General features: G+C 37.5%; 1 protein-coding gene across 2 annotated transcripts in view; it reads left to right on the plus strand.

Moving 5' to 3' along the window:
• Window positions 1–27,334, plus strand: part of REV3L (REV3 like, DNA directed polymerase zeta catalytic subunit) — a 139,222-nt gene that overhangs the window by 32,412 nt on the left and 79,476 nt on the right. For both annotated transcript variants that reach the window (XM_030489459.1, XM_030489458.1), the window contains 4 exons: window positions 12,579–12,768; window positions 16,003–16,077; window positions 16,955–17,115; window positions 21,306–21,402. In XM_030489459.1, the coding sequence (XP_030345319.1) occupies window positions 12,579–12,768; window positions 16,003–16,077; window positions 16,955–17,115; window positions 21,306–21,402 (523 nt within the window). The remainder of the gene's footprint in view (window positions 1–12,578; window positions 12,769–16,002; window positions 16,078–16,954; window positions 17,116–21,305; window positions 21,403–27,334) is intronic.

Genomic DNA, 27,334 nt, shown 5'->3' on the forward strand with positions numbered 1-27,334 from the left:
TTTAGGGTCTATTAGTGGATGCTAAGGTTTTTGTTTACCTGGAGTGGGGGGGAAAAAATAGACCCTGCTTGTTCATAACCATGGTTGAGGGTGTGGCAGAGATCTGAGGACTGTATTCGCAGTAAAAGACAAGAAGCTAAAATGCAGAATTTTTTACTTTTGGTTTCAAGTACTTTTTTTCTTGTATAAGACTCTTGCCCTCCCATGTCTTTTGACAAGCAAGCAAGCTAATCTTTTGGCAAGCAAAATAAAAATAGAGAAATAACGTTACTGTAGCATGATTTTGATATACCATGCTATTATAGTGTAAAGGAAGAGAACATCTTTCATCAGAATAAAAAAAAAAAAGCCCTGAAAAATACTGTAATCTTAATTTGATTTTTCTAATGCTGCTAATGTTTCTACTGTTTAAACAGTTATTTTTGTACTTGCACAGTACCTCTCAAGTTAATCCTGAATAGCTACTCTGAAGATAAGTATAATAGTTATTGAACAACTGTTGAACTGTAGCGAAGAGGTTAAAAATGATCTGAAGGAAAAGGAGCCATAGGAGATTTAGTTTTGTTTTTTTTTTTTTTAATTGATTGATTGTGATACAAACTATAGAATTGCTCAAGGTTTACAATTCTGTTAGATATATCAGGTTCAGACCACCAGCTTTCAAGTGTACTGTACACAGGCTTCTGTAAATCATCAGTGGAGCTGCTCCCTCTGTAACAGCTCTGTATAATTGAATTTGGCTGGGGATCAGTTCATGGCAAACCAAAGGCTGCTATATCAGCTGAAAATCATTTCCCTTGTGTAGTTGGCTGAAGGGTCCTATCATAAGAATCCTTACAAAAAATGAATGAGGATTTGAGGTATGCACAGTCTCAATTTATAGCATCCTTTTTGAAAGCTTCAATGGATTAAAGCTTTTTATCGTCCCATCTGCTTGCTGTAGCTTATTTCCCTCCCTCCCCTGCTGGAAATATCTTGAGTGTTCTGCCGCTTCAGGCATAGCCTTTCTGGAAAACCCATGACCAGGCGTATCTTCACTAATATGTTTTACAGTAGGTTTGTTTTAAAGGATAATACTTTCTCCAACGTTGTTTAATTATTAGTATGACAAATGGACGATGTTTGTACCATTATGTTATTTAATGTAAGTTATGGTAGTATGACTAATTCATTGAAAGTTTGTGGTTAAATGTGTTAACATTGCATTGAAAGGTTTTATTACGTTGGGGATTGAGGATGTATGTTGGTTTTTATTCAGTAAATACGGGTAGGCTGAAACCTCTTCTCTGAGTATGAAGGTTTAAAGCAAAGACTTGCATCTGTAACACCCTCTGAAGCCTTCTGGTAAGGTTATGTACTGCAAGGTAGCAGGTATAAGTCTACTAATGCAAAGCCTTGCTTTACTGTGTTACCTTTTCCAAGCCTTACGAAATAGTTTGCAGGCTCCAGCGGTTGACATCCAAGGGATCATTTCTGTTAACCAGTGTGTGCTGGGTTAGGCTTGGCTAACAGCCAAATTCCCACCCCAAATTCCTACCCACCTGCTTCTGCCAAAACTCTCACACCCTACCCACCTCCCACCCCTGTAAGGCTGGGGATTAAAATAGGAAAACCAGAAAGAGTAAAACAATAGGTTGAGATAATGACAGGGAAATTGCTCACCAATTACCATTGCAGGCAAAACAGACTCTACTTGGGGAAAATCAACTAATTTATTGCCAATTAAAATCGGTTCAGGTAGTGAGAAACAAACTCAAAACGTTAAAACAGCACATCTTTCCTCCCCCTTCTCCCAGGCTCAGCTGCATTCCTTCACTTCACACTTCCCAAACTGCATACCCTACTGCTGCCCTGCACTCTTACGTGGAGGATGGTGGGGGGATGCAGTGGTTTAGTGGTATCTCTCTGCCACTCCTTCCTCCTCACATCTTTCCTCTGCTCTGGTGTGGGCTCTCCATGGGCTGCAGTTCCTTCAGGAATATCCTCTTGCTCCGCTGTGGGGTCCTCCGCAGGCTGCAGGGGATATCTGCTCTGCTATGGAGCTGTTCTTCCTCCTCTTTTCTCTGACTTTGGTGTTCCCTTTCTTAAACATGTTTTCCCAGAGGCGCCCCCAGCTTGGCTGAGGAGCTCAGCTGTGCTCTGTGGTGGGTCTGTTGGAGCCGGCTGTGTCCTGCACAGGGCAGCTTCTAGCCTCTTCCCACAGCGGCCACCCATACAGGTGTCCCCCCCCCCCCCCCACGCCAACGGTGTGCCACATAAACCCTGAACACAGAGTTAGTAAGATATTAAGAACACAGTTCATTTTTCTGGGTTGTGAATTCTGTTCCCTGCTATTATTATCACACATGATATAGTCCTTTCAAAAGCTTACGGAGGAATTTAAAAGGTGTCTAAAGTAAGGAAATATTCCCTAAGTAAGCTGCTGCTTCTTGTCCAAAAATGATAAACTTGGAACATCCTAAAGATGTTAAGAACTTCTTTAATGAAATAAAAGGGTATGTGTGATAAGGAGTATCAAGTGTCGCAAATTTGCTTATGGGTATCTGAAGAACAGTGCTTTTTTTTGTGGAGCATGTCTTCTATCTTTCATCAGCTAGATGAACAGGCTGACCTGACAGTTACCTGTGACTGGGAGATCTTAATGCAAATACAAAAGAAAAGAAAAAAATCAAAAAATATTCGTAGAATTAGTTAGTACTGTTTGAAGAATAGAGGAAGAGAAACAGAATGTGGTGTCATTTATTTGTTAACGTAAACTAATCTGACTCATGAGAGTGTGTATACTCTACAGTGTATCATTTTTCTGGATTACACAAGCTTTATGATGTTCAGGAATTTATAAATAGTCAACGTTTCTGAAAAGTGTCTATGGAAGATAATACTGATGAAAAACACTGTTAACCTTATCACAGTTAATGTCAGAGTTCTTTGTCTACAGTTTAGAGTAACAAATAGTCTTTGGCAATAATTTATGCTGCTTTTTTCCTAACTAGCTATCTAGCTGACAGGCAAATACCTCTGAACAAGAATGTTTCTACTGGATTTGTTTGACACAGGAAAAAGAGGTGAACTGTGACTGGAACAATGCACACTCAGTATTTAATAAGCAGAGGAGTTTCACAGGAAGACGAAAGTTCAAGTTCAGTTACCAACCAAAAACTTTTTCTCCTTTGAATATATATGCACCAGTTTCCATTTATATGTGGCTTGTGTTACGTTCACCAGGCAAGACCCATGAGATAGCTAACAGAACTGGTGTAGCAGTAAGGATCCTTGATGAAAGCTGGTTGAAGGAAATGGAAACCAAAGGCTGTGTGACCACTCTGCTCCCCTTTTTTACTTCTAACTTAATTTGTCATCCTTTACAGGATGTGGGTAAACATCCTGTAAAAAAACCATTAGTTTATCTGGGACTAGTAAATACACTCTTTTTCTATTCAGCTATTTTTTGGTCAGTGTGGTCTAATGCAGTCTGCCTCTGTTGCATTCATGTGGTTGCTTTTCTTACTGGAATAGCAGCTTGGCCTGTGTTACCAGCCTGTGCATGCCAAGAGCCTGGTATGATAGCTTCAGTGTGTAGCTGGGGCCAGCTACATTGTCCCCTTTCATGTGTTTAATTCATTTTAGCTGGCATCCTGGTGACTTTTGTCACTGATTCTAGAAATATTGCTGATACTGTCCAGCTGCTTACCTGAGTAATCTGTCAGTAGAGTAAGCAAGAATAACATTTTGTGTATGGCTCATTTTGTAGATTGGATGTTTAATAAGCAAATACGTGACCTCTCCTTGTGTCTCTGCTACTTTCAACTATGAAGAAAATGCTATTGCCATTTCTTACAATTCACAAGTCATCAGGCTTGTGAAGAATGGTTTGTATATAGCTCATCCTTGATACCTGAGGTGCTTAACTTCTTTGGTTTCTTTTATTTCAGGCGACCTGTACTTTTAAATTATCTTCTGTGTCTCTGGACTTCCCTGGTTCTAGTTAGACTGCATAACAGTAAACTTCATTAGTTGTATATTTTTTCTACATTTTCCACTATGGATTCAATTATTTTTGCTTGGTGATAAGTGTAGGTAATAGCTGTTCCTTTCTGATGGTGTGTTTTTACATCCTATAAATGGTTGGGTTTATCAGTAGTACTTCTGGAATTGGAGACTAGATTGTGACTAGATTGTGACTAATGTCACAGCAGGAATTCAGAAAAGGTCTTAATCAATTCAGGGCAGGAGGAGGTATTTTTATGGAGATCATGAAAATATCTTCACTGTGTTGACACTTTAAATATCCCGTCTCAGTGTTTATGCTTTTCTTGGAGTTTGCTCGTTATTTATGAACATGAAAAGGAGTAACAGAGTCTCTCTTGCATATTGGAATCGGAAATACAAGTTAAAAATTCTCAGTAAGACAAAGACAGTAGCCTTGCTTTTGGGGCTTACAACTTGTATTTTCCACCAGCAGTGGTGCCAAGTATAACCTCTGAAGCCTCTAAGACTAGATTTACTTCTTTTCTAGACACCTCATAGTTCAAGTGTCTAATAGACTTCAGTTTTGTGTGACGATAGCATGGATTTCTAGACTAGAGAAGACAAGACTTGGTGAACCAGGTGGTTTCTTAGGCTAAATGCTTCAAATTAATGAGACCACGTATATTTGGTATAAAAAGCTGTCTGTGAGCAAATTAATCGAATGGATATCAGTTAGATATCAGTTGAATGTTTGATAACTTAAGTGTCTACTTAAGTGTGTACTTAAGCACTCAGTAAAAATCAATGTTTCAAATGTAGTTTTGTTTGGTGCTAGGTATGCTATTATCTTTGAACCTCTGAGCAGAAGGAACATCTGTTCCAGGGTTCTCAAATCTCTGCACCTTGGGACCTGGCACATTTGCTAGAGAACTTGGGAGGAATTTGTCTTTTGGAAGATAATGGATGCAAGGAAGCTTGTGAACTTCTTGTTCGAATCTAGGAACTGCCCAGAGATCTGTGATTCTGGGGAGAGGATCTTTGTGCCGCTTTCAAAAGCACAAGGATACAATTACGCTTCTGGGTTTGGAGAGGGGTGCCCTGTCCCCCAAACAAATGGTACATTGCATTTTCTTCTAATTTGTGAGATCACCTCTGCTTTTAGGAGCTTACTGAATTGGTGTGATGCTTTCTCCAGATTTTTATCTTTGTTTTTGAATATAGCAAGAAACTTTCCTCATACCGAATTTTTTTTTTTTTTTTTTTTTTTTTTTTAACCTTTTTTCTGTTGTGGTATCTTCGATGTTTGGGGGTTTTTTTATTTTATTTTATTTAAACATAATTCAACTTTACATCTGAATATTCTGCTATTCTCTCTTTTTGTTTTTGCCCATAGTTCAAGTGGAAGAACAAATTTGTTGACTTATTTTTCTTGCTGTACTGAGCCATCTTGTAGATGGAAAATTGAGGTCATATTTTTTCATATGGTCAGGTTGTATCAATTTTGCTGTTGCAAAAGTTTTAAAGGAAGCTGGGTATAGTTTCAGGGTTTAGTGGTGTGAGATAAAAAGGATCGCAGGGAGCCTGCTATTTGAAGAAGAATACGTTTAGTAGTGTGATTCTAGGCCTACAAATTGCTCATGAAAGTTTGCTTTCCTTTCCTTCCAGGCTTGCTGAGACGGACATGGCAATATCCTGGATGGGGTACTGCTGCTTGTTTAAACACTTTGTCCTATGCCTTCCTAGTTATTGTATGCTCTTAGAACCAATCTTGGTTTTGTCTCAGAGTATTCCTTTTGTATATTTATCCCTTTAATAGATCTTTCTAATATGAAAGTGCTGTTAACATCAGTTTCACAATGAGAAAGTGCATCATCTGTGGTTAGTAACTTGCCCGAGGCCACACACAAAGTCTTCCTAGATGGGAAGTGAACTCCTGTCGCTTTGATTCTAGGCTAGGTTTTACTTCAATATGTGCCTAGTTATACAGAGATTTCTAATTTTAAATTACAGATGGAAAACCCACCCCTTCTCCCTCTGTAAGGATTTCTACTTCTAGGGTGAGGAACAATCTAGTCCTAATGAGTCATAGGCCCTCATTTTCCTAGTGGATAAGCTTTCTTTTTTTCTTTTCATGAGAGTAGAGGTATGATGTGTTACAAGGAACAGTTACTGACTAAAGAATTAGAAATAAACCAAACACTCCATTTGGATTCAAACAAACGTAATTTAAAAATACCTTTTTTCTGTCCTGTTTACAGAAGTTACTGAAATAAGTGTTTTCTCACATAACAGGGAAAAACTGAAAGGCCTGACACAAATACCTAATATTATATATGAAATATGGTCTTTGAGCTCTGTTCTTGATTTTGTTTTGAGGATATCTTGCTCCTGCAAGTTGTTATTTTATTATTCTTGTTTTCCTAGTATTCAGTACTTAAGACTACAATGTGTGTAGCCCTCCCTTTTTCTCACCCCTTGGAAAAAAAGCTGACTTGATTGAGGACTCTGAGAAAAGGTTGAGAGTTTCATTTAATCACTGAAGAAGTTACATTAATGTAATATACTGCTAAAGAACTCTTTGACATTGAAAGGTTAAACTATTACATGTATGGATGACATAACAAACTTTTTAAAAGGGAAGACCTTCCCAAGTCTTGCTGGGGAAGGGATTTGTCTTCATCAGAGTATTACCTTACTTGTATCAATCCGTATGTGTGATTCATTTACTTTCTGTGACAGGTAAAGAATGGTGACTTTAACTTCGTAGGCTGTATTAGCACTATAATGTAATTGACTCCTATACATTTTCAGTAGCTCAGTTCTGAGTGATGTTCAGTGATCAGTGTCTTGACAAGCCCACCCCATAGTGACCCATTTAAGCGACATGGCTTAAATTTAAAGCACCATCTAAACTGTGCAGAAGATGCTCATGTTGCACCTACCTAGCAGGGTAGAGTAAGGACTCCAGTTATAACTTGATGTTGCTCTCTGAAGCCTATTCCTGGAGAAAGGGTAACTGAGATTGCCTGTATAGTATGGTAACTGTTATTGTGGGAAAGAAATTACTTTGAAATTGGGTTCTAATATCCCATTTACAAGTTTTAATTTTTAAAATAGTTTTTCTAACAGGGTTGTTACTTTTCTCACTCTCTGTAGTTACCATTGTTCAGAGTTTTGTTTTTGTTTGTTTGGGGTTTTTTATCTTGGTGGTTCAACAGTTATTTGAAAATGTCTGTTATCTTTTAAAGATGATATTGTCATGTCTTTTGGTTTCTAATGACTTTGCTTTACTATTGCTGTTAGAGGAAGGAAATCCCTCATGACCGTCTAGCCTTTTCTGCATCCCGCAGTGACACATTTGTGTGCATTCCTCTGCTAATACTGTCGACGTATAGTCCTGCCACTTTACAAAACTGCACTTAAAGTACTTTTAATAGATGGCAAGTGTATAAAAATCTCTTTGTCTTCCATCTTCTGCATGCTTTTTTTTAATCTCCAGCCAGAATTTTCCTAAAATCTTGGGATTTTGCCATGTATATATGTGCTGCTGCATTCTCCTTTTTACTCCCATTCCACTGTATTTTACAGTCATCTGGGAGAAATGGATCATTGTTCAGCAATTAAAATAGAAGTTACAGGGAGCGCTTCAGCAAAATTAGTTGTTCATTTACATGTAGGAGTGGATTTCATGTGGTGTTGCCCATGGCTCTGCTTAGCTTCTTATAATGGGATCAGATTGTTCTGTGGCAGAAATATCACAGCAAAATGTTTGCGTGTAGACCAGCATTGAGCTGTTTTCTGAATCGTAGTTATCTAATTCTAAATCCTAAACGAAATGATGTCTGTTAAATGTTTCCATTATTGACTTCAGTTTGTGAGGGTTCTATAGGCAGCTCCTAAATTAAGAATTACAGGATAGGAGCTTAATGGCTTTGATTTTTAAGAAGTTAGGAAAATTGTATCACAACTGTAGCACATGCTCTCATTCATTACTAGAAATCTCAGATGCAAGGATTTTTTATTTTAGAATCATCCTATCTAATGCATAAAGGGTACTGAGGCTGAAACTCACCTGCAGAGTCAAGCTCTTATTCTTACTGTAGAAATCTTGCATTCCTGTCTGTGATGGTACAAATTCAGATCTGCAGACCTCTGCCTGTAGTCTTGTGATTAGGTCAGTCTAATGTGAAAACATTAGGTTTGGCTATTCATAGAGAGAACGGATCCTAGAAGCTAGTGTGTGGTTTCTTTGGGGTTCCTTGACCTCAGTATTGTCTTGTAAGTTCCAGTGTACTTTAATATTCTAGGCTATAAACCGTGTTGGTTTAGGATCATCTACATGCTCTGCTCAGACAATTCTGCCATGAGAGTGGAAGTCTTCCAGAGGAGATAACTGGAGGCAGTATCTGCAGGAGCTCTCCCACTGCTAGGATATGAACCAGCAGGTAGTTGTGTGTGTGGAATTGCAGAACAGATGGATTTCTGTCTTCTCCTTGAATACATACACAGATTTCCATGTGCTAGCTGTGGTGAATCCTTAGGTGCTCCTTGTATAACTTGTTTGCAAACTTTATTCCTGAATTGAACAATACAATAAGATCTCTTATCCATAATTTTCACATTTTTCTTTTGTACAGCAATTTCTTCAATTTGATCTCAGTGAAAAGATTTTTAGAAGTTTAAATCAAAATCAATTTTTTCAAATGGTTAAAAAGCACTTATCTGGCGAGACTTGAATAATAATCTTCAGGTTCTCTAGCGAGTTGTACTGTGAAATCCAATGTTTATATGCTTGGTCGGGGCAGGGGCTGGACCAGATGACCTCCAACCCAACTGTTCTGCGATTCTGTATAGCTTACATCTCAGTTTTATCCATACCAGATCATCCTGTATGGCTGAGCGTTTTGGTGGTCAGACGATGTCAGTTTCTGCATCTTCTTAAGTAGTTTTTGAGCAACATACTGGTTTCAGTTCTCCTCTAATTATCTTGAAGTTGTTTGTCTTTAGGGTTGCTGCAGACTCAAGGATTATGCTTGGTTACGTGTTCCTAATAGTAATGCATATAGCGACCATCTTCAAAAAAAAATAGCAGGCTGGCTGGCTTAATCTCTCGTGTGGGTTTTGAATATGCAAAATGCTATGTTTTGGTTTAATACTTCAATAACATTTATGGCACTTGCTTTTGTAAGTATGGGTTTGGGGGTGGGCTCACTTTCTTTACTGTCTGAAAATTTCGCGTTTATTTTATTTTTTAAAGTATTGATTCAGTATTATTATGGTTATTCAGCTATATTGACATTTACTTTGCAGTTTCTCCTTTTCAGAGAAAATAGCCAGTTTGCTATCTCAAGGCTTTGTATGTTGCCTCTTTTCTGTTATAGGAGCACCTTTTGTATTCCTTCGTTTACCACTTCATTCGGTGCCTGAAAAAGACTTGTGAATAAGCCTCAGCTTTACTTCTACTTTTCTGTATGTTTACTCAGCAGCCCCTTGAATCATACACTGGAATGGTTGATTTGTAACCTGCAGATAATTCAACCAGTGCAGAGCCCATTCTTTAAGAGAGTGTGGGCCAGAGAGATTGTTGGGGCAGCAGCTTCCTCCTGGCTGATAAACGCATGATCACCGCCAGTCCCAGCATTTACCTACACATCATGTTCATTTGTTCATTGAGTCATCATGTGTATGGCTTGTGTACAGCATGGTCCTGATGCACATGCACAGTAGGTCCATAATGAGGCCACAGCATGAAACATTTTGGTGGCCTGGCCCATCTGAAAACTCTGGGAATCCCTTCCAGGTGTCCAATTTTGCACTGGGAAATTCTGAGGAGAGTGATCATAGAAACTATATGGCATTTCTGCAGAATCTGCTGTTGAGCACCACTTCCATTGATTCTACAGATGTAAAGAAACTGATGAAGAGATGTAAAAACAACATCTGCTGGTCACTGTGAGTGGTGGCTGTAACAGTCGCTGCTGTTACAGTGGTACAAACTTGCTTCTGTCTGTATCTCTGAAAAGAAACAGGAGCATAAGATTGGCACATAAAACTTCTTAACCTTATCCCAAGCCAAGTTTTTAATTTATGTTGATTGATGAGTCTGTGTGGCCTGAGATCCTCAGTGGGTAGATCTCTTATTTCCTTGTGGCTCTATTGGAAAGAATCCGCTAGAATTTGTAATGGCTTAGTGCAAACCATGGTTGCTATTACTGGAGTCTGGGCTTCAGGCTCAACACCATGACATTTGGTGCAATTTGATGCTTTTATATAAATGATGGAAGCAAATTACTTTGTTCTCAACACTAGCAGGGTAAGACCCCAAATATCATGGTAAATGAGTCGATACTAGCAAGGATCAAAGTGAGCAGCTATAAACACACATAACTTGTCAGCCACTGGCCTAATAGGAGTCTTAGATCAGCAATAGCTTGTTTGCTGTCTTGGCAGAATCAAAAATGAAAACAGCCTGGTGTGTATGTTTTATAAGATTTCCCTGAAGTTAGGTGGTAATTTGACTATTTGGCCACTTTAAAGGAGTGCATGGGAAGGGGACAGAAGGAAATAGAACGAAGCATTTTGTGTTATTTTTTAATTCAACAATAAAATGGCATTTCAGTTCAGCAAGAACTGTTAAATAGCTGCAGTAGAAATGGATTGGGTTTTAAACTTAATTAACTTGAGTAATGAGGTGCTAGCTGTAAAAGCATTATTAATTATTTGTCTTACCTAACTTGAAAAGAACCTGGATTTAAGTATAGTAAATTTAGACTGTCTTTCTGTTCTGTTTATTCTGGTGCTTTGCAACTTTGTTTTCTAGAGGAACATAAATTAACTATAACGCAGAATATTTGGGCAACCATTAAAGCAAAGGTATTTTTTCAAGTACTGTCAAAAAGAACTAAAGTTCCTAGCTGTTAGTGTAAAACACCCAATCTCTAGCTTGTAATTTCTCTTTCTTTAGTTTCCCCTTTTTGTTAGTGTGTTATTATTTGAAGTACATAACACATAAATAAAATTCTTCCCCTGAAATAGTTAAAAAGCATGGGCAGAATTCATCATAGATGATGACCTCAACATTATGAATGCATATATAGGTTGTATTTAAACATTGCTGAAGAGACTTGATGGGGGTGCCTTAATAGGAAGAATAAAATTCACCTTGGAAAATGGACCGTAGTACTATCCTTTGAGCAATTTCTTTCATTTCCAGACATTATGTGAAGGTCTAATAAATATTTGAAGAAATAACAATACATCTGACCTCCAGTTAAAAAAACAAACAAAAGAAAGGAAGTGATGCTGTTTGTGGTATTTGGAGGTATGCATTGCGCAGGTGTAAAAATTTGCAAGCAGCCCTGATTCCGAAGCTCTTTTTTTTCTGTTCTTTAGTGGACTTACGGCAGTCCGCGCTTGGTGGCCAGTGGTGCACTGTGTGGGTATGAATGAGTGTAAATAGTTCAGACAAGGTCCACCTGCTGAGAATTAATCTCAGTTTGAAAGGATGGACTTTTGAAAGTGTTCCAGTTGTTCTTGTGGACCAGTAAAGTTGTGCTTCCTCTTTTGTCTGTAATATTTACCTCCTGGTTGATGAAAGCACTGCTTTTAGATACTGTTTTGCTATCTTCATGCAGGGACTTCATCCAAACAAGGTGCAAGATGATATACTTTGCCTGTCATTATGGTGCGGTGGGGGTTAATCGGCGACATGTGCTCATTCTGTTTTTCTGTAAACTTTCTCATTGAGCAGTGAAAAGTCATGAATGATTTTTGGGGCTGAAAGGGTGATGAGCAGGGACTGATGCTGCTTTCAGCAGTGAATGCATGCTCTGTTGTATTTTGGTGAGGAAAGAACAGAGAATACACATTACAGTTGAGACTAGCCCCCTCAAAACCGTGGTAGGTTTGGGAGATCCTGGTCCATGTCACCGTACTGCCTTGTCTGAAGCAGAAACTCAAGCCATGGTCTAGCACAATGGTTTTCATGGTGTGTTCTTTCATTCTGCTGTTGAAAGCTCATGCTGAGAAGTGTGTTGTTAGAAGGCTGGAATCTGCATATTCAGTAGAGACCTCTCAAGGATCCACAGATTTTAGAAGTTGAAAATCACTTGGGTTTTTCCCATATCCCAACTTATGCCTTAGTCTAGTAGATGCTCTGGGCATTGTTTTTAATTTCTGAGAGGAAGTGAGCTCTTTGCAGTGCAGAATGGGAAGAACTTTGATACTCCAAAATTTTCACAAAGGCTGAGAAACCATTAACCATTTGACACTGACTCGTATGCAAAATTATTCTCAGACAGTTGTGTTATTACTATAAAGAAAATCATTAATGGCAAATTCTGCTGTTACACGAGTGTAATCCTGTGTATGTCATGTAATCATGTTTGTTCTGTATTGCTTTTGTCAATGAATCAAATGTGAGAACTGCTCTAAATTGGTACCTTTTGTTTGAAGTACATCTGAACTTGTTTCATAAATTTATCCTGTTTGCAGAACCTGAAAATAACCTGAAAAAATCAAATTTAGGGACTACTTAAAAAAGAAAAAGATGTAGTCATTAGAAAATAAATGTTGGTTTCTTGGTTTGTTTTTGGTTTTTTTTTTTTTAGGTCAGAAGACTTGTCTCCACTTGCATGGTATCTTTCCTTACCTCTATGTACCGTATGATGGTTTTGGGCAGCATCCAGAATATTATCTTCGTCAAGTGGCATTCAGCATTGACAGAGCACTTAATGTGGCTTTAGGCAATCCATCTTCTACTATTCAACATGTTTTCAAAGTGTCATTAGTATCTGGAATGTAAGTATGACCTGTTAGAATTTTTGGTTATTTGTTTTGAAATGTTTTTGTAGTTGCACTACACAGAAGCACTTACTATGGAGTTGGGTGACTGCAGTGCTTTTGCTTTTTCTTTTCCGCCATGTGTGTCTTCATACAGGACCTGTACAACTACTAAATGACTATTCTCACTTGATTTGATTTTAACATGATCAACAGGTTTTCCCCCTAATGCTTAAAACAACCGTTTTTCCTAAACTTGGATCCTAGTGAGGATCTTCAGCCTAGTGAGATTCCTTTTAGGTTTTTCTGTCTCTGCTATGACAGCAGTTCTTTCCATCCAGCATTTTCTACCTGTCTGGGTTATTCTAGGGTCCCTCTGACCAGGCATCTCTTGCAGGAGCAAGAGCCTGACTCTTAAGTCTCCTTTTCTTTGTTCATCTAAGATGACAGCTTTAGGAAGCACATCACAAGAGACTTGTCGGGTCATGTTTATCCATCTGATCCTCCCAGCAGCAGAGGCCATGAAATGGAGGCTTTTAAACATTAGCTTAGAATCACAGAATAGAATAATAGAATAGTTTGGCTTGGAAAGGGCCTTAAGATCATCTAGTTCCAACCCCTCTGCCGTGGGCAGGGACACCTTCCATTAAACCAGGTTGCTCGAGGCCCTGTCCCGCCTGGCATTGAACACAGCCAGGGATGGGGTATCCACAACTTCCTTGGGCAGCCTGTTCCAGTGCCTCACCACCCTCACAGTAAAGAATTTCTTCCTTATATCTAACCTAAATCTCTCCTGTTTAAGTTTGCACCCATTACTCCTCAACCTGTCACTATAGTCCCTGATGAGGAGTCCTTCTCCAGCATCCTTGTAGGCCCCCTTCAGATATTGGACGTCTGCTATGAGGTCTCCACACAGCCTTCTCTTCTCCGTTTTGAGTCATCTCTTAATCAACTTCTATTTAACTTACATAACCAAGTACTGAAAAATATGTCTAATCATAATGACTTATTGGAAGCTGTCCTGGAGGAACACAGTTAATCTATACATGCATTGAATTTTTCACCTTCAAAACAATGTAAATACTGATTTTCGATACTGTGCAGCACTATCTTTTACTTATTTTTCTTCACTTTTGAAATATGTGCTTTCTAACTGTGAAGTTTGGGAAGGTAATCATTCTGTTCCCAGCCAGTTCTAGTAGTATCTTCTAGATATTGCTAGTAGTGTGGCTGCAGTTTCATTTTCACTTTTAATCAGAACTTTCTGATGTGTTTTTTGCAGTAACAAGGAACATAACCCACCAGACTTCTCATTTTTGTTCTTTTTGTGAGAACTATGTGAATTGTAGTATAGCTGTTCATCTCAGCCCTGAAAGCTGGGCAGAGTAAACTGCTGAAGATAATACTTCCTCAAATCAGTGAGAAAACAACAGATGGACGTTAGGAGAACCTGCCTTTTTTTTATCTCTCTAGCCCTAAGAGCTTCCAGTCAGTCATTACTGAAAATCAGGTGCTCATTGCAGTAGGAATGTTTCATATATTTTGTTTGCTTGACTAAGAGGCTAATGGGAAGCACCTAACAGAAATTGTAATACATCTTCATCTTTACCTGAATAGATAGACATGCTTATGCAGTCACACAAACCTGTTTGTTTTCTTCTGTTCTGACCTGAGTCAGATTATGCTTATAGATGATATCGTGTTCAAAAGCCTGCAGGGTTTTTTTAATCTTGATTATTTTATCCATTCTCTTCTGTGTTAGCAGGCAAATTGTTATGTAATAAGGATGCCTGCTGAACCTTTATAAGTTTAATGTAAGACTTTTTTTTGCATTAACTTGCAAGCATAGTGGAGGTACAAGAATAAAAAAGAGGTGAAATATGCTGTCCTTTTGCATTGTGAAGTTAAAGTGTTCATAGATAATATTGGAAGGGTTGTAAATTTTGCTCTTCCTGCTGCCATGTCAATGTCAGTATGGATCACTTGCCATGCAAGTGCTGACTTCTTTTTTCAAAGTAGCTTTTGATTTACATGCCTACAGCACATTGAGTAATTATAACTCAATATATATAACCTATCATTAGGTTCATACTATGTTTATAAGAAAGAGGTTTGTACCTTATGCAAGATCTGATTTCCTTTTCAGCTTAACAGCTTTAAGTTTGTCGTTTCAACTTAGCTCAGTTTTAACACCATTAACATTTTTTTAAACAGTTTAGCCTAGCTTTTGGAGATATTAAATGTGTGTATATTTAACCATATTAAGGATAGCAGTATTAATACTGTAGTTGTGCAGTTCTGCTGAGCTTGCATTTAATTTAGGACTGAAATCCCTCTTACTACTGAACTTCAGTTTTTTGACTTAGCATGTAAGCATTCCAGTTGCATTTTTAATAATAATTTTTATTCAGGGATTTTATTTTGTAGAGGTAACATTTAAATGTATGCTTTCCTGAGTTTCTGTTGATTTTGATTGTGATTACTGTAGACTTCTTGCATTCACGCAGTGTGTTGAATTATGGCCTGTTTCCTTAACATGCTGTTTTACAAGCATGTAAGATTAGATTAGAATCCTAGATGCTGAAAAGTCAGTAATTCAGTCAAGTAATACCAGAATTAATGCTGCCTGTTCAACCTCAGTTTAGTCTTGATGTATTAATTATTCTATGTCTTCTTCAATTGCATTCTCAAATCCTATTTTCTTCTGGATTCATGCCTCATTTAGTGCACAGGATGATTAGTAATCACTGGAAAGGGGCAGCTATTCACTCTTTTAGGCTGTTCTTATTGTTCAGTTATTTATATTACACAGCCAGTATTTACTCATTTACACCTGATCTGCAGAATTAATGTCCCTAAGGATTTTGTTACAGCATTTATCAGAAAGGCTGAATGTTGTTTTTGAAGCAGTCCAGCACTAATTATTAATTTATTAAAAGTACTATTTGACAATGTGCCATCAGTGTGCTAATGTGTGGGGAAAGAGAGAAACAGTGTTAAGACAGAAGTGCCTTCTAATTATTTTTTTTTTTTTAAGATACTTTGATATGCATAGGGCTTATTTTTATATGGTAACATAGTGCTAACCTTTGGCCTGACACATGAATTTTTATTCACCTGGATATGAAGGGGTTTTTTTGTTGTTTGTTTTGGTTTTTTCCCTAGATTTTAATACTCTTTATAGTAAAACATGGTTGAATAAATGCCACAGCATAACTGGCTAGCTTCTTGCTTTTGCTTCTTCCTCTCCAGGCCTTTTTATGGTTACCATGAAAAGGAGAGACAGTTTATGAAGATTTATCTTTACAATCCTGCAATGGTAAAAAGGTAAGGATGTGGCGATATGAAGTTCTGCCAGATTTCCTTATATCTTGAGTTAAAAAGACAATTTTGAAGCAAGATTCACCTACATCTTAATAAAACAGAAGCAACAAAATTGTTGTCCAAATACATAAAAAACATATTAAAAAATTGCTAATTTTAAGCATGCCAATAATCTTTTCAAAGTAGTAGCATATTAGGAAAGCAAGACCAAAATGTACTTGACTTTAGTTGTCTTATATTAACTGTAATTCTTTAACACTTGAAGAAATTTGCATCAGGTTACTTTTCCTGTAATTCTTAGTTACAGGAAATTCTTCCTGTATCCATGTAGAAATTCTTCCTGTAATCCATGTAGAAATCTTTGATGTATTGTGAAGTAGATGTTTGTAGTTTTTAAGTTTTTAATTTCTAGCACCCATTATTAAATTTAAATAATACTTGGAAAACTTGATAGTTTTTGTTATTAGATAGTTTCTCTATTTCTCAATAGAGTAACATTCTGTTAAATGAAAACACAGTTGATCTCAGTCTTACTGTCACAGTAGTTGCAGTCAAGTAAGGAATAAATGAGGAGGAATTACTTCTCTAGCATAAACTGAAATCCTTGGAGTGTGTAGTATTACCTATCTGAACTGTTGGGTTTTTTTTAAAGATCTAACACATGGTCATAAGTTAGGATTGTCTGGGTTTTTGTTCTAGGCTAGTAAAATTTTGCAGTGTTTTATATTTCTGTCAATGTAATCTATATGTATGTATGACGTTATAGTTTTTTTGAACTTTGGAGCTTCTCATGTTTGAATTACATTGATTAAAATCATTTATCAACATTGTTGTATTGGAATAGTTTTGGGTTTATGTCCTAATTTGTCTTTAATTTTAGAGTATGTGAGCTTCTGCAAGGTGGAGCCATAATGAACAAATCTTACCAGCCTCACGAAGCCCATATTCCCTACCTCCTTCAACTCTTTATAGACTACAATTTATATGGAATGAATTTAATAAACCTGGCTGCTGTCAAATTCAGAAAGGCAAGGAGAAAAAGTAAGGTTTTTATTTCTTCAGACCAAATAATTGTTTTGAAGACTAAAAACTACCATTTTGAACAAAATGTCACTAGCTGTTGGGCAATTGCCACAGTTTGTGGCTGAATGGGTGTCGTGTGTTGCTTCCCTATAGTTTGCATTCTGTGTCAAAGTCCATGTGTAGCTTTCTGTCATTTTTCGGTTTTGTGCGTGTGTATTGGGACTGAGGAAGAGTCTGCTTCCTGAAGTGAGATGCTATGTATCAAGAAAAACATGTCTGTCAGCAGTGCAGCTGTGACCATTTTCACAAAATGACCACACCCTTTTTCAAGTTAGAAGATTAAAAATAGTTGCTATTTAGTTGAAGTATTTACGTGAGAGGTAGCATACTAATACTGTTGTTCTAATTTTATTGTTTGGTTTTGATCCCTGTATCAATTCTAATTAATTTTTCTGCTGCAGTAGTGTCTTTACAAATTTACGGGTAATCATTATGCTCTGCTGACAAATAATATTTTAAATTAAAATGTTTGTTTTTTTACTAAGGTCATTTGGTCTTACATGAAATCTGAAATATTAATGTCTGAGCAAAGGAGGTATTTTGAATTTTCATTTAAAAAAATTAGTTTGGCATTTTGAATGTACACGCTTACATAAAAATGACGTTTGGCAAGAACATCCATAATGTTATCTAAATACTTTAGTATAAAGGGGAGATAACAGTAGGAATGTCTTTAGTACTTAACATTTAGAAAAGTAAGTATTGTTTATTTAAATCATAATTGTTCCTACAGCTAAAACAAGAGTTTAAAAGAATGGTAAAGCATCTTTCTGTAAAAACAGCAAGTAAGAATCATGCTGACTTTAATTTTGTCCCATTATTTTTATGCATGTATAGTCAGACGCCAAGGGGTTAGCACATGGGTTTTCATAACTGATTCTTCTCTAAAGAAAAATATTCTTTTCATACTCAAAGGTAAGCCACGCTTTTTGCTGGTGTCAAAGCTGTAGGAAGACAAAAAGCTCAGCCAGAGACAGAGCATCTTCAGGATCTTCAGTCCTGAGGAAGTATATAGTCAGGTACCTTTAGTCTTCCAAACATCCAAAGCAGCTTCTAGAGACATGCAATGTGATTCTATCTAACAGTTGCTCCCATTCTTTTTCCATAGCTCTTTTCCTCTCTGTTTCAGATGATAGATGAAAGACACAAGCTATTTATATTCTCCTTCATAATTTATTTAAGGATGAGAGACCTAGGTCTTGAGTGGGAAGAAGAGGGTGAAAAACGAGCATGAGTTGAGACCAGTGAACTTTAACTATTCTGGTAGGGAAGAATCCAATAGGATAAAAACAGGAAAATGACAGACTCCCTTGTCCTGGCTTGATCAGATAACGGCAACAGTGCTCTTAGCAAGATTCATACTGCTTTGCATGGCTCCACATCAAACATGTACAAGTAGCCTGCCTCAGACTGTTGCAGTCCCCAGGCACATGATTGCTATCTACAACTCCTAGCACAGCAGCTGAGTGGCAAATGGTTTGTCCATGGTACAACCTTATAGAGCAGTTCTGTCAAGAGGCCAGTCCTTGCACAGCAGCCCTGACAAGCACCATCCTTTCTACGCTCAGGCCTGTTGGAGCAGTGTGGAAGGCACAGCCTCTGCTTTATGATGGACACACTTAACCTACATGTTCCACAGCTTCTGTGTCTTGGGGGTGTGCATTCATTTTAGTCAAGTGTGTTTTGTACCATGCAGTCCAGGCCGAACACTGTTTCTTAGACAGCAGTAAAAGCCTTTACCTAAAGATGTGCAGCAGACACTTTTCGTCCCTTGCATGTGATGATATAAAAATCATTTTGGCAAGGAATAGAAAATTCAGTAATAGATCTGTTACTGAATGTAAGCAAACAGCCTCAGGAGCCTGTTTCCAGTTTTCTCTCACTAAGTAGTCTGCTTTGAAGCCTGAGAGAGGTCAGCAGGGAACTTTATAGTAGCAGGGATACTCTGCCTTCATCAGCCTGTTTCCAGAAGGTGCAGGAGTTCTTTTATACAAGTTCTTCTCTTTGTGTGGTGGGGAAGAAGGCTGCAAATTCATTCATGCACCATATGCCACTAAGAGTATTATAAAACTTTTATTTTCAGTAGTTGAATCTGTTCTGTAATACGACTCTGAAAGACCTTGTGTCCTGGTTTTGAATTTGTCACTGCTACTGTCCTTAAAGATCTTCAAGTCAAGAAAAGGGGGAAATTAAGTATCCTTACATCTGTGTCTGTAGGAGTAACTTTACTGAAGAAACAAAGAGATACAGGAATTTGAGCCTCTGTTTTGGTTTGGTTTTTTTGGTTTTGGTTGGTTGGTTGTTTTTTGCTTTTTGTTTTTTCTTTAGAAATATTTGAAACTAAGGTTCATAGGGAATAAGAAAGGGTATTGTACTGAAACTGCTCTAGTGTGGTATTTGAAATGCATGTGTTTTAAAAATAATAGTATATATTTTACCAGTTGGCCTATAATCTTGCATAAGTGCTGCGATCTATATTCCTTTAAAATACACAACTGTTCAGTCACATTTCATCAGCTCAGAATAATCAAGTTCCAGCTAAAAAATAACAAGAGATGTGTCCATGCATAGTCAGCTTGCATTTTAATACAGAGAATTAGCTAATATGCCACACAATAAAAACATGGCTGTGTTTCTTCCTGGAGCAGCTCTGCCCAGGTGCAAGTTGTTGCTTTTGAACAGCACCAGCACAGCACTACCCTTGGTTTGAGCTGGTTCTGTGCAAGCGGGGTCAGATATTCTGTGTTACCTTTCCGGAATCACTTGCTTAAGCATCACAGTGCATAGACCATCTTAATGCGGGTGTGGCTGAATGCGAGCTTCCTCCCAAATGAACACAAGCATTTATTTTCAGCACAGAGTGCCACATTTCCCATGTGTGTTTAGTATCTGTGTGTTGTGTCAGTATACTTAGGAGTCTGATGCAGGGGCAAGATTTGCAAGAATTAGTCTGGGTGCAGTAAGGTTGGTCTGGAACCATTAATTAAAGTTGCTGGATTTCACTTGCTTCTGTTTGTAGCTTCTAAGGCTCTTTTGGCAGGGGTTTTCCCAGTTGCTTCTGTAGTAACTATATTATTCAGGGCTTTTTGCTACATGAGATATCCCTATCCCTGCTATTCCAAGTAGTGGAATTCAATTGGCAAGGTTCTGTTATGAAATTTACTTTGAAATTATAGAATAAAAATACATGTTCTAATAAATATGTATTGAAGGCCTCTGATAATGGAATTATTCAATTAATGTATTTTTTTTTTTTTTAAATGCAAAAGTGTTTGCTATTGCTGAAAGGTAAGTCTAATACAAAAAAACCTGCTAGTGTGTGACACCAACATAGCTGAGAAAATTCAAGGTTCAAGCTGGTCTTCGACACAGAAGTGGGAGACTGAATAATTTTCAAGGTCTTCTGCCATTCTGCTTCCCCCCAACTCCATTCCTAGGCTTTTTTCTTTCTTGTGCCACATCCTGTGTATATTGTCTTTCCTTCCTCTGAAGAGTGAAGGTTCAGGAGGAGACCTAAGGGAGGTAGTAAATCTTCAGAGGAGACTTCTCTAGCATGACTTTGGAGCATGCTTCCTCACACTGAGACCTCCAAACAAACTTACATGGTGTTTTCTTTATTTGTAGGTCAGACAACATCTGCCTTCATTGCAGGTTTCCACTTACTGCTACTGCCACTGCATCTGGACTATATTGTGTATTTATTCTCTTTCACTTTACAGATAAGAAAAAGTGTGGAGTAGAATTTACTATTCTCTTTGGCTTCGAATTTCCCTTGGGATCTGTCCTGAGAACCCAGATACTTGGGAATTCTGAAGTTTACATCAGAATCTGCATGATTTACTTTGCAATTCACATAGATAGGAAAGGATGGAATTTAGGTTAAGATATGACTAGAACACAGCAAATGTAATTCTAATAATGTCAGCGTGTTCAGGATATATTTTTCTTTTTGTATGTATCTACATGTTAGAAAGTTAAATCATTTAAATGATAGCAGAGTTACTTTTTGAAGATGATGAAATGTAGTGCTCTGTTCTTTAGGAGCATTTGGACTGGTAATAGTAAATGCAATTATGTAAGGATATGTGTTAAAAAAAAAAAAGGTAACATGTGAGTGAATTAATTTCCCATTCTTTTTTATTTTCTAGGTGGTACATCAGGTGTAAGTAAAGGTTATAGAATTAACTTGCCAGAAAATTCAAACCATGCATCTTTCGTTGAATGGGAAGAAGATGAAATACCAAGGTCAGCATGCCAAATTTTTTTATATTTTTTTTTTTAGGTAGGATGTATTTTCTCTTATACATCGACTTGTATGTGCTGCAGAGTTCCAGTTTCTCATTTCAAGGACCCTTACATTTTGTATGTTCAAAAAAATAAAGCAAATGTGACACAGATAATCATTACTTAGTTTCTTCGTATAGTTTTGGTCATCTGAAACTTTCTGGTATATGGTTGTAAAAATGAAACTGAGAGACAACAGTAAGAATACATGTGGCAAATTCAAATTTCTGATTTTTGGAAGGTATGTTCCTAGCTAATGACTGCCGATGAAAAACTGAGCAAGTTTAGTAGTTATAGAGAATACTTACACATCAGTTAACAGATTCTGGTTTTATAACTGGCATGAAGTGTGCTCTCAGAGTATCCCAATTTGTCCATTTCAAATAGTAGCTACATAAGAATCTCAGCTTAGAATTTTCATATCTATCTCCCATACTCTTCCTTTTTTCTAGACTTTCCTAGTCTACAGCTTGTAATTTGTAATAGCTTTACTTTTATGAGAAAAGGAATATACTTTGGGTTTGGAGGCCAGGGGCTGGGGAACAGACAGCATCTGGCGCTACCTCAATTTGTATAGTTTACCCATAGCACATTCGTTCTTTAAGCTACTTTATAATGTTTGAGAGGTCCTGTAAATACTCTGTCATTTAATAGTCTTCTCAAAATCTTCAGGTATTTCATTCTTCTCTGAATAGCTTATTAGGCTCAATATGCCATGCTGTTTGCTAGTGTTACGTACTGGAAGCATTTAGTTCCCCAGTAGAAAGTAAGTGCCTTAAGTCAAACTATACTTCAGATTTTTCTAGTGTGCAAAAGCTTGAGCTTCTGCAAGGTAACATCTATTTTTGTGATTCTACTATTTCTGCTATAAGGAGGTTTTGAAACAACATTTATTTGATGGTTGTATTGTGGTTTTACTAAAGATCAATTCATATCCAGTTGTTCTTGGGGTATTTATTCTCCTTTTATGGCTGCATACTTCATTGATAGGCTGTATCAACCTTTATTTGCCTCAGTTATGTAAGCCATGTTACTTAACCTTTGGAGGGTTGTATCATAAGTTTGACCAAGATTATCTGATGTTACTTTATACAGGTCTGGGGAAGGCAGATAAAAAAAAGGCAAAGTAGCATTTCCTGGCTGTCAAATCTAGAGAGGGCACAAGTCAGCATCGCAGGAGCCAAGGCACTCATCCTCATTGATGTATACACAAGCCTTCTTTCCTTCTCCTTCCACGCTTTTGTGTATACGGCCAGGGGTACAGCCCCTCACTCGTGGCAGTCCTTCTTCAGCTCTCACACGTTCCAGCAGTGGGATGTTAGCAGTAATGCGGCAGATTCCAAGCCTGTCCATTTCCCTAGCATTCATTCTCTGTACTTTTGCCAGTAGGAAATTCTTTCTTGAATGTAAAGCCTGAATACTACATAGTACACCAAACAAATTCTCTGTAGCATCATATGCAATGATACAGGTAGTTTTCTCCCTGATATGCTTTACAGTGTCATTTACCATGCCATTCTGGCTTGTAAACATTTTGGGATTTATTAGTACAAGATGCTTCTCCTCTTCCACCTTTCCAAGTGAGAATCTTCTGTTTGAAATCCCTTAGAAGTTCGTATAGGGTCTCTCATCCCATTTTTAAATTTCATCCTGTTTCTATTATTCTACTTCCAAGGTATCCTGCTTTTGTTTTATGGTAACTATGATCTGCTTATGTATCTGGTATGTCTAGCAGCTTGCCTTATCAGCATATTTAATTAGTACACTCCTGCACTTCCTGCCAACAATATTTAATGAGATGCGAAGTAAACTCAGTCACAGAAACTCCAGAAACTGGTCTGTATTCAGTTCTGTGAATTTTGTATCAACCCTTGTTTTTTTTTCTTTTTCCCGATAGGAATTTCCCCTTTAGCCACATCTTAAAATGCTTTAATAATTTAGGAACTGATTTACATCTCCAACAGAAATTGTTTCCCATTTGATAGTGTCAGACATTCCTTTGTCTAGAAGATGAATTCTTTTGTTAAAGTTGTTCTAGCATGGCTGTCTTCCCCATGGAGTAGGATGTACATGCCACTGCAAAATAATGAACCTAAACTCTTTTCCATTCCCGATTTTACTTTGTTCTGTATATACATAAAATTAATTGCCTGTTATAATTCCTCCTGCATTATTTATGGGAGGCATCAACTTAAAATAGTGTTCTTGTAATCAAACCCATTCTACAGTTTGTTTGCCTACTTTATTTCCTTTAAAATTCTGAAAATTCGCACCTAGGTTGGTTTAAGGGACCTGTAATTGTTGTGATCAACATTGCTGAGGGTAAATCTGACCCAGATAGTGTATGAGATATCTATCCAAGGAAACCCTTGTAATTGTTTCCTAAAATGATTGTGACTCAGATTTTTTCCATACTGTTTTTATTCTTGCAGTGCACAGAATTACTTGATATCTGTAAAGCTGCCATTGTCCTTTTATTTCTGTCTTTCCTTAACAAAGTATATGCTGTATTCCAAACATTTGGGGTTTGTCTGTAGCTGTGTTGATTTCTAGTTTAATGAACAATAGCAGCACAGTCCCCTTACTTTATTGTACAATCTTCTTGAGTTCATGTTGTGATGTTTAACTGCTTTGTGAATTGTTTAGCCAAAAGCCTTTACTCACTATATTTCACCATTCAACTGCTATTTCTGGCAGCATTTGGAGGTTCTTCTGTGTGTGCTGAACTTCTAAGTCTTTGCTTGTCTTTTATATCAGATAGAGAAAGATTTATGAGATCTTCATGCCTTTTATCGGTACACTTAAGTCTTCAGTTTGAAGAAAAAGAAAAAGGGAAAAGACAGTCAAATGTTGTGTAAGACTGCAAAATTTCTAGGGCTGCCTGTATTCTTAGTGATTGGGACCTCTGTTTAGACTTGCTATCCTTGGTTTTGTGTACATTGAGAATAAATTTTAGAGGTAGTCCAACATGTGTCTGCCAAGTCCTTGCTGCAAGTGGCAGTTGACAAGTTCTCCAGTATAACCAATACCAGTGATTTGGCATTTCTTGACTTTATAATACAGTATATCAGGTGGCTGAAATATGATGGTGGATGCCTGGTAAGTAATACGCAAAACATTATTCAAAAGTTACACATGTAACGTTACCAGCATTTTGCATGAGTAAATGCCAGTGGTGGTTCCTTATTTGAAAAAACATTTGAAATCATGCCAGAGTTTCTTGGTGACTAAACTCACTGTTCAGTGCTAGATAGCACCTTGCTACTCTGCCAGTTCTCCAGAACAGTATTTAACCCAGACATGTCCTGTCTTGCTGCTGGCAAATCTCTGAATTACAAACTTGCCACTACAATTAGCATACTGTATTAAGCCAGGGACAGTTCTTTTTAATCTAATTCTAGAGTGATTCTGTTATAAAGTAGACAAATACCCCAAGCCACTAGTACCCAGGAATCCCTGATGTGGTAAGGCTTTTAGGTACAATTCTTGCCAGTGTTATCAGGCTGGAACCTACAAAGGCCATCTTAAAATAGGCAGGTAGTCACCTGAGCCTTGCAGTGCTATCCAACAGTTTTGACGAGGAATTCTTCACATGAGACACATTTATGTTATCCCTCAGGTAGCTGACAATAGATGATGAAACACATCTGTGAGTTCCAGTGAGAGAACTTTCTGGTAAACATCAGGCTTGTAGTAATCTGCCAGTCAAGTCTATCACTTGGACATGATGTGTTAAAAGCAGAATGATCACTAGAATGCTTTCAGGAAACACTTTCCTTTTTAAATCCTAGATTTGCTATTGAACACTAGTTTATATGGAAATGGAGAGATCTGACAGATAACACTATTGCATAGTCTAAGCAGTTATGTAGTGTTACAGATTTTCACTAGGTTTGTGGTTGTCAGTTGCTTTTCTTGCTTGTCACCATGTACTTTTTTTTAATCATAAATTTTATTATAAGATGTTTTTATTTAGCCATTTGATTCTTAATAACATGCACATTATTCAAGTCACTGGAATATCCTGAAAACAAAGACATTTTTGCTTCCATGAACAGAATATGGAAAACTACTATGTCAATATTTAGAGTCCTTATCAGTGTAGTTGGGTAACTCCTTTCAGATTCTCTGTGGGGTTAATTTTTTTATCTACAATCTTCAGTTTAACATTAGTAATACTTGAGATGTGGTCATCACAGAACGTGTTTCCCTAAGCTGTCAATAATGTTGGTAAGTCAAGATACCGACCTTGATGTCCGTTCTTCAAGGTGTTAGAGGGCTTTGATCTAGCTAACTGTATGTAGTGGGTACTTTTTCAATTGTGTCTGGACTGTTGCTTTAATTCATTGTCTCCTCATCTGAGGAACCAAACCATGGTACTTTGAGGACAGGTTTCATTACTTATTATTATGATGATGATGATGATGGATAGTGCCAACAAACTTTTACTTTCTTCAAAAATAAGGACCTTTCTTCAAAAATAAGGACTGGTCTGTCTCTCTCTGTTGTCTGTCCTCAAAAGAATTTATTTGGAGGGGTTTTTTTGGAGACTACATTTAAATGAAGGTGTGATGGATTTCTATTGGAGTTTTTCAGCATAATGTGTAGGCAGAAAAGGTAATTATAAATGAATTGGTTTGAGTATCTCAAGTAGCCTAACCAGGGCAGCTCAATGTTGTACAGTCCTGATTTATCTTGCTTCTTAGGAGAGTAAATCTTGGTCTCTTGCAGCTCAGTTCCTTCCTCTCCTATGCCACCTCGCTTAACCCTGCTTTTCGTATCTGTATTACAAGTTGGACCTTGTGAACAATTCTATCTATGTACTCTTTCACAGAAATTAAACCTAGATGCTAAGAAAAGCTTCGTCTGGGACTTGCTAAGTCATCTTTTCTGACCTCGTTCTAATACAGATATCAAATTGTGGTTTTAAAATTACATAAAAGTATCTTTTGCTTTGCAAAACTGATACATGTGATGTGAGGCAGGTAGTTAGTCCATTGCGTAGGACAATCTATGTCAAACAGACAACTTCTGAGTATCTCCCAAAGCATAAGAACTGCTAATGACCTGAAGTAGTTCATATTTTCAGCTCACTACAGCTAGGAGACTGGACATGTTCTGACTTCTTCATTTTGTCGTCTCACCAGCTATTTGCAGCACTGTAGCTCCTCAGGATATTTGGCTTGATCTGGCAGAGGGGCAGATACAGTTATTTCATATATTTTGGTGATGTGTTGTGCACGTGTGTTTTAGGTGAGGAAACCCAGCAAAACTACAGCTGACCAGCTTATTGACAGTACTCGCATGAAATAGTTCTCAAAGCAGCACATAGTCATGTTAAATCACTGTAATTCAGGACAGTTTGTACTCCTTCCTTTCCTCCAACATTTTTGTTTTGATCAGAGTAAATTAAAATGTTAGAAGGGCCAGTTAAAGCTGCTCTGCTTTAATCTGCTTTTTGAGGTTTTTCCCAAAGTGGAAGCAAGTGGCTCCTTGGCCTTCGTGGCTTACCTGGATGTTGCAGAAGCGTGTAGTGCTACTGCTCTGACTTCTGCTAGTACAAGTGTCTAGCAACTCACCCTGGCAAGGATGTTAAATGCTAAGTTAATGACCCAGTTGTATTGTATTTTTCAAATCTCACAGAAATCTTGCTGTATGTGTCAGTTGTCTTTATTAGCCTCCACATCAGACTTTGGAGTGTGCAGTTTTGACTGCTAGCCCTGCCTTAAAACTGAAAACATTAGTGAGAATTATGGTGTTAAGTCCTAAATTTGTTTAAAAAAAAAAAAAGGGCTCTTGTTAGCTCAGTGTTTTTAATTTGAATAATATGCCATGTTAATTGGAATATTGTAGTTTTTAACAGAAAGTCCTTACATCTGTTTGATTTAGAGCC

This window comes from Strigops habroptila, chromosome 6, assembly GCF_004027225.2.
Source record: "Strigops habroptila isolate Jane chromosome 6, bStrHab1.2.pri, whole genome shotgun sequence".
Lineage (NCBI taxonomy): Eukaryota > Metazoa > Chordata > Aves > Psittaciformes > Psittacidae > Strigops > Strigops habroptila.